The sequence below is a fragment of the Vicia villosa genome, linkage group LG2, assembly GCF_029867415.1.
Source record: "Vicia villosa cultivar HV-30 ecotype Madison, WI linkage group LG2, Vvil1.0, whole genome shotgun sequence".
NCBI classification, from domain to species: Eukaryota; Viridiplantae; Streptophyta; class Magnoliopsida; order Fabales; family Fabaceae; genus Vicia; species Vicia villosa.
In genome coordinates this window covers 202103291-202124525 of record NC_081181.1, presented here as the reverse complement: position 1 = coordinate 202124525, position 21235 = coordinate 202103291, and the positions used below count along the sequence as shown (strand labels likewise).

At 32.9% G+C, this 21235-nt stretch overlaps 1 protein-coding gene across 2 annotated transcripts; it reads left to right on the top strand.

Annotated features, from left to right (window-relative positions):
• Positions 1-14552: 14552 nt before the first annotated feature.
• Positions 14553-17198, top strand: LOC131653636 (protein translation factor SUI1 homolog). 2 transcript variants are annotated; one of them, XM_058923884.1, is made up of 5 exons: positions 14553-14711; positions 15582-15668; positions 16070-16278; positions 16359-16412; positions 16977-17198. In XM_058923884.1, exons 2-5 carry the CDS (start codon positions 15632-15634, stop codon positions 17019-17021), a joined length of 345 nt encoding a protein of 114 aa, XP_058779867.1. In that variant the 5' UTR covers positions 14553-14711; positions 15582-15631; the 3' UTR covers positions 17022-17198. The 2 variants fall into 2 exon arrangements, with proteins under 2 accessions (XP_058779867.1, XP_058779868.1); XM_058923885.1 differs by having other exon boundaries at positions 14559-14711; positions 15558-15668.
• Positions 17199-21235: the final 4037 nt, after the last annotated feature.

Genomic DNA, 21235 nt, shown 5'->3' with positions numbered 1-21235 from the left:
ACGGACTCAAAAATGAAGTCGGTTTTCCGAAATTCAGACCCTAAGCCCGACTTTTGATCACGGGCAGAACCAAAACCGATAAAAAACAGTCCCAAAATGTAAAGATAAGTGAATGAGCAGCTCCGGAATTGTCAAAATAGTATAGTTACATGTAAAGAAGTCGACAAACGGATACATGGTTCAAAAGTTATGTACAAAACGAAAATATGCACCAAAATTGAATAAGTATTGTAACAATCGGAATACAAATTGAAAAAACTATACAAATTGAATATATAACAATCGGTACAAATTGAATAACGCACATGAGTCGGAATATGTATACTATTACCTTTTTCACTAACGTCTCTTTCTTTTCTTGGTAGGATTGTGTGCTACGCGTCTCTTAACAACGCGGACGGTTGGATTGATCCAAATACCCTCATTATGATCATTTCTAGTACAAGATTCGTTCTCATCTTGATCGTTTCTTGTACAAGATTCAATGCCAAAACCAATATCACCTTGATCTCCAATGTTTTCATCAACTATTTTGTTTGATAAAAGCACTATAGACCATTTTGTTCTCCAATATGTTCTCCAACAAGCAAAATTGGCGACTTCAGAAGGACCATAATGAGTTGATATAGATGTATTGCGTTGATTGGAGCTTGTACCAATTACCTTGACACATATTCTCTTATGGAAAAAATGACTACATTCAGACTTGTCATTGCTTTAACAACCAACAGTTATTGGTTCATCCATTAATTAGACTTTTCAATGCTTTCTTAGATGCAAAATTAGATGAAAATGTTTATATGACAAAACCACCATGAAATTCCCTATCTATAAACCTAGCCAAGTGTACAAGCTAATAAAACCTTTGTATAGCTTTAAGCAAGCACAGATGTTCCTGGATATAAGCGTCTTACTTCAATACTAGTAAACACTAATGTTATCCTATAAAAAATCACTAACAAAACAGCCACAATTGCAGCATCTTAAACACCAATAATCAAAAATGAAATTTCATGTACTAAATCCATACAGAATCTGAACTTTTAAACTACACTCCATGTACTACATTCCAATTTCAGCTACAATTTTTGTTTCATAAAAATCTATCAAACTCAAATCAATCTCATTGTCACTTAAACAGAATCTGAACTTTCAAACTAAATTGACTCAGTGACTGACTCCCAACCTCTGAACCTAAGCTACTAAATCCATACAAAGAGAAAGAACATTTACCTGTATGTGTCTCTCGATTAATCGCTTCTTGAACAAAAGCCCAGAGTTGAACAAGCGACGAGCAGAAGCCGTTGAGAAGAAGACGATGAGAACAAGCAAAGAGCAGAAGACGATGAAAAGAAGACGATTGAGGACGGAGAATGGTGGCTCACGATTTTCTGAGATGGTGAGTTTTCTGAGTTGAAATGGTGGGCAACGATGGAAACGATGGCACGATGTTTTCTGAGTTGAAATGCTGAGAAAGAGGAATTAGGGATTTCAAAGATTTTCTAAGTTATCTGTGGGCAGCAATGGCAGAGAAAGAGGAATTAGGGATTTGGAAACGATGAAGCGCGTTTAGTATAATTTGTTTTTAAAAATTTTAATTTTAAAAAAGGTATGACAGCGCTTTTGAAAAGCGCTTTCGTAACTAAGGCTATACTAGCGCTTTTTAGGATAAAAGCGCTCTTGTACCCCACCCCCTATAGCAGCGCTTTTGAAAGCGCTTTCATACCCCCCCTATAAGAGCGCTTTTGAAAAGCGCATTCGTACCCCTGCCTTTACCAGCGCTTTTTGAAAGCGCTTTCGTAACCCCCCCTATAAGAGCGTTTTTTTTGCGTGTTTTTTAATTTTGTTTTTAGCGAAACCTATACCAGCGCTTTTTCCTAAAAGCGCTTTCGTAGGGGTGCTGCTAAAAGACAAATTTGTTGTTGTGATAGCTATCAGGATGTTTCTCACTTCAAAAATTTTTTGTTGATTTTGTAATTAAATCATTTGTATTGGCATCTGTTAGTCCAAATTCGGTGCAGATCTGGAATTTGACAAATGGAGATTACATTCAAAGGTCAGTTCTTCTGGAAACCAGTGGCCAAGAAGATGAAGCTTTTATTGCACTCCCTGGTAGTTAGTTACATGAGTTACTCTGAAATTGTTTTAGAAGTGATTAATGAATGTGTCTTATTATATGTGAATGCTATTAAACAAAAATGTTCTTTTATTTTGTCAGTATATTTGTTACCCTCTTTCTCATACCTTACATTCTTTCGTCGTGATTAGGGGGATACGGAACTATGGAAGAGCTATTGGAGATGATAACTTGGCCACAATTTTATCTCATTTTGTTTACTTACTGGATATAATACGGAGTGGTGTATATACTCTGTTAAAGGTCATATGCAGTTGCCGAAAATGAGGACTCAAACGTCTATTTCTATGATCTTACAAAGCCAAAACATACATGTGTAAACAACTTATAGATCAGTCATACCTCCATCGAAGGTAATGCTACTGTTGTTACAATGAAATAGAAAATGACACTAATTTATATGAAGCAGGGCCATCTGTTTCCTGTGATGGGGATTGCTTGGAACCATGGAGAATAATAATCGTTTGGCTTCATCCGGCTAAGAGAAAGTTCACGAATTTAGAATTGTGCAAGCAATCAGATTATGGGGATGAGATCCATACTGCTGGTCTGATCGAAGAACTCTCGGGTAATCCATGTTTAACTTTGTGTGGCGTTGGATTTTATCATTTCTAGAATTTTACTTCATCATAATATTTTTGAATCTCACTTTTTTATACAGAGACAAATTAAATAGCAAAAATTATATGTTTCATGTGAATTGTATCTTCCAAGTTCTATCCATGTGATTCTTAACTAGCAAAAATGTATTAATGAATGTGAACTTGGTCACCTTGCAGGACTGCCAACTGAAAGGTTTGAGCAGATTACATAGGCTACTGTGAAATGCCATAAACTGGTGAGTTCAAATAGCACCATAGTGATCCATTGAATTTATTTGCAGCATACTATTCTACTTGATTTCTATATCCATTGAAACAAGATTTCTTAAGAACATGGATGCAATGGCAGTGACGATGCGGCCTATCCAAGTACTAATTTGCTAAGATTTTTCTTGACCCTTTCGATTTTGTTTTATTGAATCATTGTTTCGTCATTTTGTGTTTCTGGTACATCTGCTCTTGAATCTACTAGCTTCTATGCTCAGCAAAAACTCTAAGAATCATGGTCTTTACATCAGCAGTAAAATGTTCTTAATTAGGGTATTTACTCCAACAATAAGGTACTAAGCTATTTTTTATCATATTTATAATAGAGTGGTTCAAATATTATTGTATGATGGATTTAAAATATACTAATTTTGTGATTATATGACTTTACCTGTTTCAATCTACAATTGCAAACCATGAAAGAAGGTGGTTTTGTGCACCGTGCGGTGAAGATAGCGCAACTCAATTCTGGTGGTTTAGAGTTAGAGTTTGAACTAAGGAAGAAATTCTAATTGGTATTGGTTTGATTGTTCTTCCTCAACACCTTACATTACCATGATGAACAGATACCTTGAAAACAATAACATAGATATAGATGTTTAAATAAGTGCTTATATGTTGTTTTGTATATGAAATAGTAGGACATAGTATTAATGTTTGATCCAATACAGAATTAACTTCTTCCCACTCTCTCTTTGTTATTCCACTTTTTAACTTCTTCCATGACACTACTAGATGTAAGGAATATATATATATATATATATATATATATATATATATATATATATATATATATATATATATATATATATATATATATATATATATATATATATATATATATATATATATATATATTGTAGACCGTGACAATTATATGTATAGACAATTCATTATCTCTATATGAAGCTACTTTTACTGTAAAATATGAACTTCTTCCCACTTTTGTCCTAACAAGGTTGGAATATGTCTTAAAGAATATATTTATAGAGAACTTGGAAATGTGAAATATCCTTTTATGTAAGGTTATGAATGATGATTCTACCATAAACAATTGTCACTCATAAAAAGATGTTGTATAAATGAATGGAAGAGGAATAAAAAATAAAACAAAAATTTCTAACAGCAAGTCAGGCGGGAGAAGCTTCAGTACATTCAAACCAATTTGTAATGACATATGTACTAATAGCTTCAAAAAGAATCACTACTCAAGTGTGTAAATAATTAGCTAGCAGTCTAGCATCATCTCCCTTCAAGTGTTTTTCTTCTTGTACTGAAACTGCATTCCAATTATCTAATTAATAAAAACAAAGTTATAAAAAAATATTTATTATAATTAAATTAATAAATATATACTTTTTCTAAAAATAATTAACATATGATAGAATTATATTAAAATATATAATACAATTCAATTGTTATATATAATAAATTGTAATGTTAATCTATAATATAAAAAAATTTACTGTTATGGATTTCACCAAAATACCCTTTGATCATCTTAGTTTAAATTAATATTTTTGGGACAAAAAATGTCTTTTGATTTTTAACAATTAATACCCATTTCTTGCTGAGCTGTATGTCATTATCTCAATTTTAACAAAAAAATTTCTTATTCACTTCTCACTTTCTTTCATTTTCCTCTCTATTCACTTCTCACTTTCTTTCGTTTTCCTCTCTATTCACTTCTCACTTTTTTTCGTTTTCCTCTCTGCTCCTTTAAAACCCAAATCCTCTCTCTCCAAGTTCAAAACCCTAACCTCACCACCCAACCAGCTTGTCTCCCTTCCACTCTCTCTTTGTTATTCGGGTAAGATTTCTTCAAATTCAGTTACGTTTTTTTATCTCCGTTTTTGTTTCAGACGAGGTTTTGGTTACTTTTTTGTTTTTGTTTCAGATTAAAGCTTTGTGGTTTCAGTTTCTGAAATTTTGCAATTTAGCATTTTTTGTTTGTTTGTCTGGTTTAATATTCGTGGTTTTGGTTTCAAAAATGTCCATGGTTGCATCTTCAGTTTTAGTTTATGGCTTTGGAGTCGCAGATAATCATGCACATGATCGTATTGATGAAAAAGATTGGAAAATGAACACCATAGATATGTGAGTTTTGAGGAGTGAGAAGTGCAATTTAACATATATATTCTCCAGATCTGAGATTTAGTTGGAAGATTCACGTTGTTCAGAAGGTGAAGTTGTTATCGATCTTTGGTTTCTCTTTCACAAAATTTGTTTTCTTTTTCTTTTCATCACTGCAGTAATTATAACTTATTTGTCTGCAGAATTTCTTTGATAATAATAATAATTGCTTTGAATTGCAGGAAACTGGTGATAAAGGACTTCTCCACCACGATTCTGAAACACAAGAAATCTCCTAACTGACTTGTCGTCGACGAGGGTGCCAACAAAGACAACTCCATTGTCGCTATGCACCGACAAACCATGGAAAAGTTGAGGCTTTTCTGCGGTGACACAGTCCTTATGAAGGTAATACTTTGATCATTACCCTTTTTAAATTCATTCCTTTTCAATCGACAATCGCTTTATGTAATATTTTGTACTCTATTATTACCCTTGATGTGTGAAGAATGAACATTGTGTTCAAGAAACCATAAAAAAACACGCCTGTTATGATGCAAATATTGAAGTGCAAGTGGAATTGAAAATATGATTCTTTTAAGGTGTAGAGAATTCAACCACATTGTATACTTATATATATATATATATATATATATATATATATATATATATATATATATATATATATATATATATATATATATATAAATATAGACACCAATTTATAATTTTTTTAAAAAACAATAAAATTTGTTGGTTAAATTGATTTGACTTTCTTTTATTATATTTTTTATATTTTAAAAACAAATGCGTGTATGTACCTGTACCCGTGCGAATGCACGAGAACATAAAGTTATTGATAAAAATATTGAATATTAACAGGAACATGAAATTACTGATCAAAATATTAATATTAACGGGAACATGAAATTACTGGACAAAGTATTGAATAATAACGAGAATATGAAGTCACAGATCAAAATTACTGAATATTAACGGAAACATGAAGTTACTGATCAAAATATTGAATATTAAAAAAAATATGAAGTTACTGATCAAAATATTGAATATTAACGAAAACATGAAGTTATTGATCAAAATATTGTATATTAACTGGAACATGCAGTTATTGATCAACCTATTGAATATTAACGGGAACATGAAGTTATTAATTAAAATATTCAATATTTACGGGAAGCGGTCTTAATATGTTAAAAGTAAATGTGACTAAGTTTATTGTATTAAACCTTTCCAATTTTTATTCCATACTATTAAAATAACATATAAACTTTATTTTTTAATTATTTTTTCTTTTCAATATTCATATTTTTTAATATTACTATTTTTGTATATTTTTCCATTTTAACTCAAATTTAATCTTTTACTAATACCTTTTATTTTCCTCAATTCAAATGCGCGAAAACGACGGGTACCCGTGCGAACGCACGGGTATCATACTAGTTTATGAAAATATAAGAAAATGTTGTCTAAAAATTACATACTCCATCCATCCCCTGCCACCATCCCAACAGTAGACACGATGCCGACCAAATTAGCTCTAACCGCCTCCAAACTTACTAAAAACCATAATAGAAATAGATTAGCCGCGATAGAATAAGACTGTAGAAAAACTGCAATTGCTAGACTGCGATAGTAACTCGGTACGGAGAAAATTCGCTTTTAGTGATTGAATTAGAGACCAAAAAAGTTTAAAAATCAGTCATTAAAACGTTTAGCGACCATTACTTTTCGATAGAAAAAGCTACCAAGCTTTTGCGACGAATTTAGAAACCGAATTTAATAGTTGGTTTTTTCATAAAATGAAATTGAAAGTTGCGATAGCTAAGAATCAAACTTGGGACTTCCGTGTATTTTAATAATAACTTACCGCTACACCACTTAACGACTGTTGTTATATTTTATATTTAAATATATATATGGCTATAGTTTTTTATAAATATACTAAATGTTAAAATAATAAAAAATATGAAAATTTTAATAAATAAAATAAAATGTGAAAGAGAATTAAAATTTTTAAAGAAATAAAAAGGAAATAATAACATAATAAAGAGGATTAAAAATAAAATAAAAAACAAAAAGATATTAGTGACTGAAATTTCGGTCTCTAATATATGGGTTAAATATGTTGTTAGTCCCTATAAAATTATCCAAAATGGCTTTTAGTCCCTATAAATAAAATATTGACTTTTAGTCCCTATAAAATTACTTTTACACTCAGTTTTAGTCCCTGTAGAGGGACCAAAAGTGAGTGCAAAAGTAATTTTATAGGGACTAAATGTCAATATATTTTTTATAGGGACTAAAATTCAATAGGGACCAAAAACATATTTAACCATTTATATATATAAATTAAATTGTATATAAAAATATTTTTTGTGACCGATTTAATGACCACTTAAAATTGACTCATGAATATCAAATTTTAGTGGCTAATTCGGTCACTATAGTGACCGAAATTTCTTTCTCAAAATTTTGGTCTCTAAATCGGTGGCTGATTTATTTTAGTGACCGATTTAGTGACCTCTTAAAATTTGCTCATGAATATTAAATTTTGGTGGCTAATTCGGTAACTAAATTGGTCACTAAAAGCGAATTTTTTAGTAGTGAACACAATAGCTACTATACTTCAAAGTTGGGCAATCCACCCCTGAGACTGAGAAAAAGCCAACAAAATCCCATACATCGAATTGCAAAATAAACTCAGAACTCTCAAGAACCAAATATGTTCCCAATCACGTCGAAAATTTGACAACGCCTAATCAATAAGGTAAATACTAGTAAGAAAAACAAACACACAAAGGGTAACTGCTGCAAACCCTTCAAGGCTGCTAAAACTGTCGGACGACGCCACCAACTAACAGCGAACACGAACTACCAATGCCCAACGGTTGTCTCAAACTCTCAACAATTGCAGATATCATAATTCCTCACTTCTATATGCACCTAAACATCCTGTATAGTTTATAATCCATTGGCAAAGAGCAAAGCTAAATCTCCTAATATTACTCTTCATCCATTTCCAAGAGATATGTTGAATTTCTTCCATCCAACCTTCCAAGTATCCACCTTCATTCTTAAAGATTCGCTTATTATGTTTCCGCCAAATCACCCAGACACACACAAACTAAATGGTACTTAGCTTTTTTTTAATACTCTTTTCCAAAATCGATTAAGCCTCCAAATTGCAAAAAATGCACATGAGCTGAGTTATGTAAAGTATACTCAAAATTGAGTCATCTTAGGATCTCGCTCCATGCCACCAAGGATATCAGGCATTGGAAGAAAACATGGGGAACTTTTTCCTTACTCCCACATCCAAATGGGCATGAATTTTGAGATTAAACCAAGATACCTCTTTTTACTATATTGTCTCTTGTCGGCATTTTATTTTGCCAAATTCTCCAAGATACCCCCAATGGAAAGTTATGGTGCCATTGAAAGCTTGCAAATCACACCATTCAAAGTGCCACAATTTCTCATTCTTTAGCTTTATATTTCAAAGAGCTTCGCGTACATAATTTCACAAAAGCTTCTACCATCAATGAGGATTCAAGAGACGTCAAAATTTGTATTGGTAGTGGTTATGACCAAAGGAAAGAACTCGTTCGCGATCCCGCCTATCTTTTTGTTTTCTTGAAATCTGAGGATATGTCTTTTTGATTCCCTAATCAAAGCCTTGTTATCTTCTTTATTCATGATCATTAGCTCAATTATTTTTCTCTTCATCATCCCTTTGGAGGGGTTCTTTGCCCTTAGAAGTCCACCAATAATGGATGTGATTTATCCATGCTTCCCTTTTTGGAAAGGCCTTTAAAAATTTATGTATAGAGAGCTTAGAAAGTACGAATAAATGCTCTGGATCATGTCTTAATGGAATACCCAAGATTGGATCTTCATTAATACTCACCATAATCATTCATATTCTCTGAAGGCTATTTTGATTTGGTGGTGAGGGTTCAATACTACCCTTGTTGGCAGAAAAACTATTGGTCGTATTTGTACCACCCGTAACTTTCTCAACCACATTCTCTCGAATTTACAACTGATTTGAATTTGTGTTGCTGAATATACCCAACGAACTCAATTTCGGCATCATAAAAACAACATAAATACAATCCAAAATTGAAATACACAGACAATAATAACAACAACATACAACTTATACCTCAAGAGCATCACAGGTACACTTCTCGAACATTTTCTCTTCAATTCCTCATTCTCCCTCGCTCATCTTGCTCCTTTTGGACACTCTTCTGCACTGTTTTCAACAACTTCTCCATCTCCTCTAAAAAGAACTTCTCTTCTGTCGTTTGCAACAAGGTCTCCTCCTCCTCCTCCTCCTCCTCCAAGAACTTCTCATGCACCGTCTACAACAACCTCATTTTCTCCTCCTCCAAGTACCTAACCTTCTCCTCCTTCCACTTCTCCCTTTTTTCCCCAACTCAACAGCAACAATCTCTTCAACCTCTCTCTTACTAATTTTCTCTCTAGATGATTGAGAACTTCCAAAATATACCTTGAAGCCAACGCCTCTACCAAGACCACGTACACGCCCAAGATGCTCCTTTATTCCAATCACTTATACCAAGGTGTCACAACGATCATATGAAGTGAAGATGCTGGCCTTGGTTTGTATAACAAGATCATCCTACAATACATGAAGTTTTATCTTTACCAAATTGATTTAACTAAAATAAATATTGTTGAAAAAAGTATCTACCTATAATCCTTTGAGCCACTTCGCGCGTAGCATCTAATGTGTACTCACCGTCTTTTCTTCGGCGTGCCCTCTTCCATTTCTCGTGTCGAGATGGAGCGCGATTAAGACTTATAAAACCTCCCAGCTCTTCCTCCATTTGTTTTCTTTTTTTCTTCAATCAAAATTTTTCCAAGTCTTTGATATCCTCCACGAGCCAACCTATGTGGATAGATATTTTTAGCTTAATTTTCCGTTCCTTTTTTGCTCTTTTTCAAGAACTTGGGAGTGTTGCGAGACTCTACAAATTCCTCCCAAGTGGAATTATCTATAAATGAATATACCTCATAAGGAGGTTGTTCTTTATTTGCTTCATTTGTAATATAATTATGGGCGAGTTGTGTCTTAAACCCCCTCCAATGCTCACCACAACAAGTAAGCATTTTACTTTTCATGTACATATCATTTGGAGTAACAATGAACACATCTTATGTTTACACAATAGAGATGTTATTAGTATTGCACAAAAAAATATACTTGTAAAACAAATGATAAAATACAAAAATAAATACCGTAATATCAGTCCATATGTCGTTTTTCAATTCTTTATCAACAACATGCCAACTATCTATCAAAATACTCACTTTACTTCTACATTATAAGGCAACATAACCCAAAAAATCATCAGCATGTTCACCAAAATCCCTGCCGGTTTGGACATCAACTCTAGCAGGGTGTCGAGTACTTTTTCACCTTTGTATACATCGTGGCACCTATAGTTTTTCTTTTTCGTATATTAACAGAGTTTGCAACAGATGTTGTATAGGAGGTGCTAGTCGAATCGACCATGACTATTAAGACTAATCAAACAATAATGTTTCAGTTAAAACAAAATGATCAATATACAAACTAACGAAGAAACCCTAAACAACATGATCAAGAGACTCTCTTAGTGAAGAACTAACGTCGATGAATATACAAAATAATGCTTTAGTGAAGAACAAACATACTTGCGAAAATGACGTTTGATGAATACATTTTGAAAGAGTTTTGATGAATATCAGCTTGAAAATCGCCTAGGGCTTTTTACGAAACGACGAACTGACGTTTGAATGTTGATAGGTAAATGAAAAGTTAAAAACTATATAGTACTCTGAAGTATTTCATGTAAAATAAGTGTCATGTCTGTTTTACACAAAAACCGATTATTAAAAATATGAAATATAAAAAAAACTTCATAGCGCAATATTCTGCAAATTCATTTAAAATATATACCACGTCGGTTATTTAATAAAACCAAGAAGTTAAAGTATATAAAATAAAGTAGGGTTAAATAAGTTTTTAGTCCCTATAAATATGACAACTTTCCATTTTAGTCCCTGCAAAAATTTTCTTCAAACAATGGTCCTCGCAGTATTTTTCGTCCCTATTTTTAGTCCCTTCCGTTAAATTTCACTAACGGAGGCTTACGTGGCATGCCACGTGTAACGCCACGTCAATTAAATTCAATACTAATTAAAAATAGATAGATTGCGGGGGTTTTAAACCCCTTTAAATAACTTAAAAAATAATAAATTTTTTACAAGCATGCAACAACATTAGGTTTGATGGATTCATGCTATCTCAATAATTGAAAAGTAAAATTCAGTTTTTTATTCAACTATTTATAGGACAAAAGCATGTCTTTGAATTGATATATCTTTTTCTGAAGGTGATAGAGAGAAAAAAAAAAGGTAGAAGTGGAATTCTTTTACAAAAATGGAGGAGGAGAATATGAGTATACCACTGTTGAAGAAGAAGCAATACTATGAGGATTGTCTTGGTTGTAAGGTGGAAGAAGCCAAAGAGCTAAACCATGGTGTATCCATTATAAATCTTTTGATTATTTGGATGGTTGTGTTATCTGCTAGTAAGCATTATTAAACTTCTTGCTTTTCTCATGTCTTATGTTCCTTTCCGATAAAACTTTTTTGTTGTAATTTCCAGCACTGCCTGCATCATCACTGTTTCCCTTCCTTTATTTCATGGTGAGCTTATCTATATATCTTTATTAAGATTTATTGTATGACTTCCATTAATATAAGCTTGGATAAAATTGTTGTTTATAACAAAAGTGATTATCATTAATTAAAGATAAAAAGTGTAAACTGTTTCCATAAGCTTCTAGGACAACTTATGAAAATAAGCCAAAAAAGCGTATGAACACATCACAAGTTGATTCGTATTTCAAGCACTGTCAAAAGTGCTTATTATGCTAATAGATAAACCTGCTATAATTATGGGGAGAATGAACCAAATTCTTTCTTTAAGTTATATTATTTGATTTCTTTCATAATTATTGGTACACTTGAGTGCAGCTTGGGGTTAGGTTTAATCATTGGCCCAACTATATTTTATGACAAGGTATATGAATGCTAATCAATTTGTATTTTTTATTTGTGAAAGCAGTCTGGATTTATGTTTATTGCATTGATATGGAAGTTTGACTTCTCTCTATTTATGATTTTGATTATCGCCATTTTAAATGATGGTAAAACTCTAAACTTATATAATTTCTATAAAGAATAATTTGAAATCTTCTTATAGAAGCAATGCTGATTTACAATGATGTGATTTGAAATAATAGGAACTATCATGACGATTTCAAAGGATAGGGTTAAGCCATCTCCATTGCCCGATAGCTGGAAATTGAAAGAAATATTTGCTACCGGAGTCATGCTTGGAGGTTACCAGGCTTTGATGACTGTGATATTCTTTTGGATAGTGCAAGACACTACATTCTTCCCACTAAGAAATTAAACACTTCACCCCCGCAATTCATCTCTTTTTATTTAGTGATAACTTTAACTGACGTGGCGTGACACGTCACTTGCCACGTAAGCTTCCGTTAGTGAAATCTAATGGGAGGGACTAAAAATAGGGATGGAAAATATTGTGAGGACTATTATTTGAAGAAAAAATTTGTAGGGACGAAAATTAAAAATTACCATATTTATAGGGACTAAAAACATATTTAACCAAATAAAGTATTAAAATAAGATTTTGAAATTAGTATTATGAAATTGTTAATGGAAAAATATTTTACCTCTGAGTTAGAACAAATAAAAAAAATTCATTGGAAAGGCGCCAAGTGAGAATTACTTATTAAACAATTGAAAGAGAACATAAAATGCAGCAACTGGGTGTCGAAGGGAGATCCCTTATTGCTAACTTACCTTGGCTTTATTAAATATCCGAAGGCTAAAGTATTTTATTAAAAAAATAATAAAACACGGCGCTCCCAGGATCTATACCCTCGTTTTTTCATTGTTCGAGGTGAAAGTTTCGTCATAAAAGCGTTATTTGTTGTAGTAACCACAGTTGATCAACCATTATGGTATCCCTTTTCCAACCGTGGTGACATGGCTTTTACGTAGTAGTGTGATATCAAGAACCATACTCAATATTTCAAGAGTATCACACTCTTTAAAATAAAAACAATGACACGACAATGGTACAAGTCTTTCCTCGTAAGTAGTTTTCACTCATAAGACACCAATGTAACTTTGGTGAAAACAAAATATTTAAAGAGAAAGATGAATGAGATAAATTGTAAAGAATTAGGAAAACTTTGAATTCTTGTGTGAAATAAAGCGAGGAGAGGCCTCCTTTGTATATGAGAAAATTTGGCTAAAAAGGAAACAATTCGTGGACCAATTAACTCACCTAATTGACCAGGTCCTGAGTCCAATCCATTAGGCACTTCAAATAATCAGTTATTGTGGCCCAAAATTAAAGGTTTTAATATATAATCATTACCAACCATTAAGAGACTGTCACAATCGATTATAGACTCGATTAGGCATCCTCTAATCAATTATATTCAAGATCTAGTTTATTAGGTTTAAGATCTAATCGATTAAATAGAAAAAATTGTCCAAATTAAGCAAACAGTTCCTTAATCAACTGACTAAGCGTTGAAAACATTTTTAGATGATTTTGTTAAGTAAAGAAAGGCCTTATAAGTATTTTAGGTGTGTGTGTAAGTTGCCTTAGTATCTTAAGAGTTACTCATCTACTTTCATAAGACTCTAGTTACTCAAACAGACATTAACTTGTGAGCTTTCACAACTCTGAAGCTTACAAGTTCCTTTGGCAGATATGTCGATCATACAATCACTTCACTGGAACTTTGAATATTCTACTTGACGAGGCTTGAGAAATCTTCGAGTTAATCACCATCATCCAAAAGTTGGAAAGATATTACCGCAGATTTCAACAAACATAAGTGTTGTCGTCATCAAAACACCAAGAAGGTAACTCACTTTTATCCAGAATCAATTTTACATAATCAATTTATTTAATATCAATTTTTTTTACCGCAAAACTAAACACATTATAGGAATACAAGGTATTTGTAAGTAATGAAAAAAATAAGTATTAGAAATATATCTAGTTTTTTAAATTTGGTAAAGATTTTGGCAAAAAAAAAAAATTGGCAAAGATTTTGGCAAAAAAAAAAAAAAATTTGGCAAAGAAGTCCAAGCGTTGTTTTCAAGCTTCTATACTCTACTTTGCTTACTTTTATACTGTATATTGACAGTTCTATCCATATAGAAAAACGCAATTCCCACTCTCATAACTAAACAACTGACTCCACTCGCCGATTTTTGCAAAAATATCCTAGCCCCACGTACAAAAGGTAGCGCGTGAATATCCCTACTATTTTTCGCGAGTAGAAACAAACCTCACCCAATTTACCCCTCACATTTGTCTCTATATTTCCTTCTCTCAAAGATTCATCTCTCACCACTTTCTCTCCTCCCAAACAAAGCAAATCTCAGCGAGAGAAGGTCCTTCCTTATCCAATTTTAGGGTTTCTATTCTTCGCCAATCGCCCAGATCTTTACGCATCGAAACCCTAAACTAGGATCAGGTATAATCAGATTCCTTTTATTAAGATCTAATTTTTCGTTTTTTAATTTTAGGGTTTGGTTAAGGTTTCTCCGCGATAAAAATAGTTTAATTTTGATTTCAATTTGTCTAATTTTTAGGGGGTTTTGTTTGTTATCGATCAGATCTTGTTGATTGAAATCGTGTATCTTGTTTGTATTTAGAGATTTGTTAATTCTTGAATCTTGAAGTTTTGTCTCTGTTGTTTTTTGACTAGTAAGTGTTTGGTTCAGATCTAGTTGGTTACTAGATATACCTTTGATGATAAATATGTTATCTTTCAAACATGGTTTTTCTAGTTGTGAATTTTTATGTTCATCAATTTTTTGACAAGGTTGTAACATGGTAAATAAATTTATTAGTACTTGGAAGATATTGTTAATTGTTGATAAACTTTGAGGGTTATTTGTTTCTGAGGAATATTGAATTTGATTTTGAGTAATTTGATTTCAATCCATGTTCAGCCCAGCTTAAGTTTCTGGTGACCGACCTGGGTGTGGATTTATCCAGGAATGTTTTTTTCTATTGTTTATCAGTATTGATAGATGACTACATCAGTAATTTGCGAATAGGCGAAAAAAACCTGATTTTTGACTTATCAGATAGTGAAATAGATTAAGTTAATCAAGTTGATTCGCATAGTTCAAAATCATGTCTTTTATACCAATTTGCAAATTTCAGAATGTAAATGCCCGCCCTTTACCATATTAGGGGCAAATTGGGGATTGCTTGTTGATACATATATGCTTCCACTGGGTTTGTGGATTATTATTGATAATGGTTTTGATCGTGGAAGTGTTGTGGACCTTGTTGTTATTGTTTGATTCAGATAACGTTCCGGTACAATATACAGGTCTGAGCTATCTGGTTGGTGGGACATTCTGTTTCGGAGAGTTAAGGTTCATGTCTGAATTAGACGCACAAATTCCTACTACCTTCGGTAAGTGGGGACATCTTTGACCTATTGATCATTATTTTCTGTTGGATTGATTGTTCTGTTTTCCAGATTGCTAACATTAGCATTCTTTTGTTTTGAAGTTTTTCCTCAGTTTGATTTTATCTAGGTTTCATTATATATGTCTGACAATTGACTAATAAATGATGTTTTCTCTTTTATGTTTAAATATGTGTTCTGTACATTGAACTTTTTTGCTAAAATATTACCCAATATTTTTTCTGAAATAGTTTTTTGGCGTACTTAAGGTGGTTTAAGATTGGGTCTTATGCATTGATACTTTGTGGTTTTAACGCTTATGGTTTTGACAATCATGTTTACGTATTTATCATATTATTACCAATGACATCTGATTCCTATGTCATATATGTGCCAACAATTTTTAGATCCTTTTGCTGAGGCAAATGCTGAGGACGCCGGTGCTGGGTCATCAAAGGAGTACGTGCATATTCGTATACAGCAGCGAAATGGTAGAAAAAGCTTGACAACTGTCCAGGGATTGAAGAAAGAATTCAGTTACAACAAGATTCTTAAAGACCTTAAGAAGGAGTTTTGCTGTAATGGTACAGTTGTTCAGGACCCTGAGCAAGGACAGGTATATCTTGGCATCCTCTTGTTAGATAGAGATCTATCTATCTACCCCTTGTTGCTTCAAATAACATTTTTATGTTGTAGGTTATTCAACTTCAAGGCGATCAGAGGAAGAATGTTTCTACCTTCCTAGTCCAGGTAACTAAATACCTCCCATCCTCGGTTTTATGCAGTATTTTTTTAAAATAATTATCTATCATGTGCTCCATGTGTTCCTCTGGTTAATTTCCCCTCCCTTTTTATCTGTCTGTGATTAAGTTTTTTAATTTGGCCTTTGGCATAACACTGGTCTTGCGAGTCTGTTGGTCTGTAAGCTAGCTGATAAACTTGTTGATCAAAATAGATGTGTTTCGAAAATGATTTTGTCTCACTAAGCTTAAAATACCTACACAAGTTTATCAGTTAATTCAACGACTAATTGTATTGAATACTTGAAATTCATTCTTCGTTTCTCAGCAATATGAAACTATATTTTTTTAAACTACATGTGTTTTTTTAAAATGCCTACATAAGTTTGATGCTGAAATTTGGATCTATGCCTCTTGTAAGAATTGATTTTGTTTAATTTTGTGTAAATCATTGCTGTGTATGATTCACAAGAATCCGTTATATTCGTATTGATAAATCTGGATATGTCAGGAACAATTTTTTTTTCTAGATTTGCCTTTAACTTGATCAACTCATTTTTTTTCTGCATTACAGGCTGGAATCGTGAAGAAGGAGCATATTAAAATTCATGGTTTCTAAGCAGCTGGAAACTTGAAACTGCTAAGTTGTATCTGGCTCACATCGAGCTGGGTATATGTGAGTGATTGTCGTATTTCTTGTGATCTAGTCTTTTGAACAATTGTTATGTGGTATTATGGAATTTATGACATTATGTGATATTTGCTTCAATAATATGTATCAAAGGAGTTTAATAGAGTTTTATAGACGTCATTTAACATTTCAGGTACTTGGAAGATGTGTGTTTTTTAATTTTTATCCCAGCCTCAACTCGTGCCTTTTGAATGCAATTGACTGTTTAACAACTGAAAAGTTTTATGACCTAAAAATAATGGCCCTTGTTAAATTAGATATTGAATTCTAGCTGATACTTGCATGATAATTAATACTATTTTGTAATAAATTAGTTATAAATTAGTTAATAGTTTGATGAACAAGAGTAATAAACAGTTTTTTGGTGTGATACTTCATTTTTTTCTCGATTACAAATTTGCTATTGATTTACCATTTGTATAGAAGACATTTGAATCTCATTTAACAAACCCATTGTCTATGAATTGTAAACCCTCTTATGAATTTGTTTACTGCTGCATGCCCAAAAAACGGGATATTACTACCACTTACCCAAAAATGGGATAAATGAGATATGGAGTAGTGAAACCTCTTGATTATGATTTTGGATTAAGGTATGTTTGGAGTGATGGAATGAAGCCTAAAGGAATAGTATGTAGCCAAAAGGAATAGTATGGAATGAAGTTCCATTATTTTCTTTTCTCCAGCAATAATCACAATCTCTCCATTGTTTTTTGGCAACACCAATTGCTTACATTCTGTTTTCCTGTGTTTACCGTTCATATTACCTGTTCATATTACCTACGATAATTGAATTGGCACTTCTCTCCCTTTTGATTTTTTTTTTGGAGGAAAATTTTAGAAAAAGGAACTGGATGGTTTTCACAAATCAAGCCCAGTTAAGGTGATCTTCTTGTTTTTTTGCAATTTTATAACTTCTAAATTTAGAAGGTTGACCGACTCTCTTTACAATTTTGATATCAAAACTGCTTCACGAGTCCCAATCTCTTTTGAGAAAATTTTACTTCCTACCCCTACACTTGCCTTCCCACCCCTACAATTTTTTTAAAATGGCAATTTTACCCTCAAACACTAATAACCATTTTACCATTTTACTTTTTACCATTTTTTCAAAAAGTCAAAAAAATTTGAAATCTGCACCCCTACGCGCATCAAAAACGGAACACTTGAGGTAAGAGTTCCGGTTCACAAAATTACAAACCGGAAGACTTTTGAAAACAGTTCCGGTTCAGTTTTTTTCTTTCTCGGAACACATTTGGTAAGTGATCCGGTTTGCAAAATTTCAAAAAATCAGAAAAAAAAAAAATACACACCGGAACACATTTTCAAACTGTTCCGGTTTGTAAAATGCTCACCGGAACACATTTCAAAACTGTTCCGGTGAGCATTTTGGCCAAACCGGAACAGTTGGTGAAAGTGTTCCGGTGAGCATTTTACAAATCCGGAACAGTATGGAAATGTGTTCCGGTGTGTATTTTTTTTCCTGATTTTTTGAAATTTTGCAAACCGGATCACTTACCAAATGTGTTCCGGTTTGGTGATTTTGTGAACCGGAAGAGTCTTCTGAAGGGTTCCGGAGCGTATTTCGTGGAGAGAAGGGAGAGTGTTTGTTCAAAATCAGTAAAAAGTTGAAAATGAAAAAAAATTTACCTATTTATACGAGGGTAATTTTGTCCAAAAAATTTGACTGTAAGGGTAGAAAGACAATTGTAGGGGTATGAAGTAAATTTTTCCTCTTTTGACTATTATGATGCTTTGTCTTTGGCATTGGGTTTCTTCTAAAGGATATATGGTCACGATAAGGATTCAAATAAAAAAAGATTGATGTATAAGCTCTACGATTCTAGCTGTCGTGTCTATGTAAAATGCACTTGTTTATAGACTCTTGTGTAGGATCACCTTTTAGGAGCATTTTCCTTTCAAGATTTTTCTTGCATATTTGAATTTTTAACATTTTCCTTTCAAACACCACCCCTTCATCGTATTAATCTAATTGTTGGTAGTTCAACGAGAATGTTGTTTTTTAGCATCACCTATTTATCCGTTGGGGTCGCATTGCAAAATATGTTCTACGGAACGTTGTACCTCTCTCTTACGTCGTTCTTCAAAGTTATTCTATTTTGTCGGTTCTTTCGGTTGAATTGTCGCTGACGATTGATTCAATTTTGTTATTTCAGTGCTAAGACTCGACTTGTTTCAAATGGTTTCAATTCAAATCTAATTGTTGTTGTTCTCATATCACGATTCATTGATGTTGGTGGTGGTTTCTTTCCTTTGATATCTAGTTCTTTTCAAATATGTTGAGATTTACAGTTTTTAAGGCATTTGGGTTTTTAACAATGCACCAGTGGTTTCGTGTTATTTAATACCTCATTGTTGATGTGTTGTTTTGTTTCTTATAACTTGCTTGTTGTAGTCTGGGTTGGTTAGGCTTGAAAGATGTTATGTTCTAAAATCATAAATGGATTGAGAAACGATGGTGGTGGCAAATTAAGGCTTCAGATGCGGTGGAGAGGAGGCTGGCCTGCAAGGTTAGAACTCTAACGCTCAAGTCAGTATTTCACGAGAATAGGAAAATAAAATTGTGTTTGAAACTTGTTACCTGAATTTGGTGTCATATTTAATAGAAAGGAAATAAAAAAATTAATTATTAGTTATGAGTGAATTGCGGAGATCCGTCAGAAGCACTTGGCATCTAGATCTTTGTTATCCCCATGTAGAGAATTCTTGTTTATCTGGAAGATTCTAGAAGGAATACTATTTTCTTAGAGTGTTCAGTCGAAATCGACCCAAAATTGATGCCCTCCAAGCCCGTATCTATGGTTGACAAGACACGTGTTTGTTGCTTTAGCTTCGGTTACCGGCCATTGTCCTTTTATCTATTACTACTTATGATGTACTTTTTGGTATCTATACTATTACTTATGATGTACTTTTTAGTCCACTGTCCTTTTATCTACTTTTATTGTCACAAAAAGTTATTCACTAACACCATATTCCTAAAAGCTTATAATGAGAATTTTTGCTTACACCTTTGTGATCCTGAAAGTCTTTGAAATTGCAAGTTCTGTTTTTACTTTGTTCTGAGTTTTGATTTTATAGTTTTTCCTGGAGAGTAAAAGTTAAAGTGTTGGAAAATTTGACCAGTGCATTTGAATGCACACTCTTTCACTATTGTATTACGATAATTCTATAGTATTTTTTATTGCTTTTAGTATATTTTCTAAGTTTAGTTTGATTCCGCCTTTATTTTATTTTTCGTTACTTATTCGTTGAATAAAAGTAATTTGACACTATCTCACTGTGAAATCATAGCTTGAGGTTTGAAATGTCGTTTGACGCATTCTAATATGAGTTGGAAAGTTGAGAGGAAAAGCTACAAGTTTTTATTTTAAGTCAAAATCTAATTCAGAGTGAAAAGGAGTCAAATAATGCGTTTACATTCAAGACTTAAGAAAATAATTAGTTTTGGGTCAGTTTTGTGTTTCTTGGGGGTTGCTTTATCAACCCGATTTTCTTGTATTATTTAAGTTAAAGAGCAGTGCTACTCCTAGGTACTCACAGTTTCCACGACATTAGTGTCATACCCCAAATTTGTCCTACCCCTAATTTATTTCTATTTGGCTTACGCTTTGCATTCATCTGCATCTCTCCATTAGGTCTAACACATCATGCATTCATTAATCAATAACAAGGCACCAGGATCAACGATTTTTGAAGTTTAGGGTGTTATAATGAGATTGAGGCGTGCCTAACAAATAAAATATGGTTTTTTTTGTTCTCCAAGCAGTGAGAAGTGGGATAGGGTTTATCCCCCTATGGTTTACCAACAGGGGTTTTCATCTGTTGTGTTTGAGCTTATCATGGTTTTCAACTGAATATCATGGGATTAAAGTTGATCGCACAACTACGTTGACCATCCCCCTTTCTATTTCTCAATCTTGGTTTTCGTAGGAGGGTTCCCTTAAGAATTTGTGTATGATAAGATTGTTTAAAGCACAAGGCATCCTTCTTTCTAATACGTGTTGCTCAACGCACAAGTATTGTTTGGGTTGATTATTTGAACTGAGATGTGCCCGTTGAAGTTGCAAGTTGGCCGGAGTTTTATTCATTAATATTTTAGGAGGATTTGTGTCCAAAAA

What these genes read in the sequence shown, in the direction of transcription:
- LOC131653636 (XM_058923884.1), top strand. Translation starts at nt 15,632, where the DNA reads ATGTCTGAATTAGACGCACAAATTCCTACTACCTTCG. An exon ending in ACAAATTCCTACTACCTTCG is followed by an intron (nt 15,669 to 16,069) that starts GTAAGTGGGGAC and finishes AACAATTTTTAG; the next exon opens with ATCCTTTTGCTGAGGCAAAT. An exon ending in TTTCTACCTTCCTAGTCCAG is followed by an intron (nt 16,413 to 16,976) that starts GTAACTAAATAC and finishes TCTGCATTACAG; the next exon opens with GCTGGAATCGTGAAGAAGGA.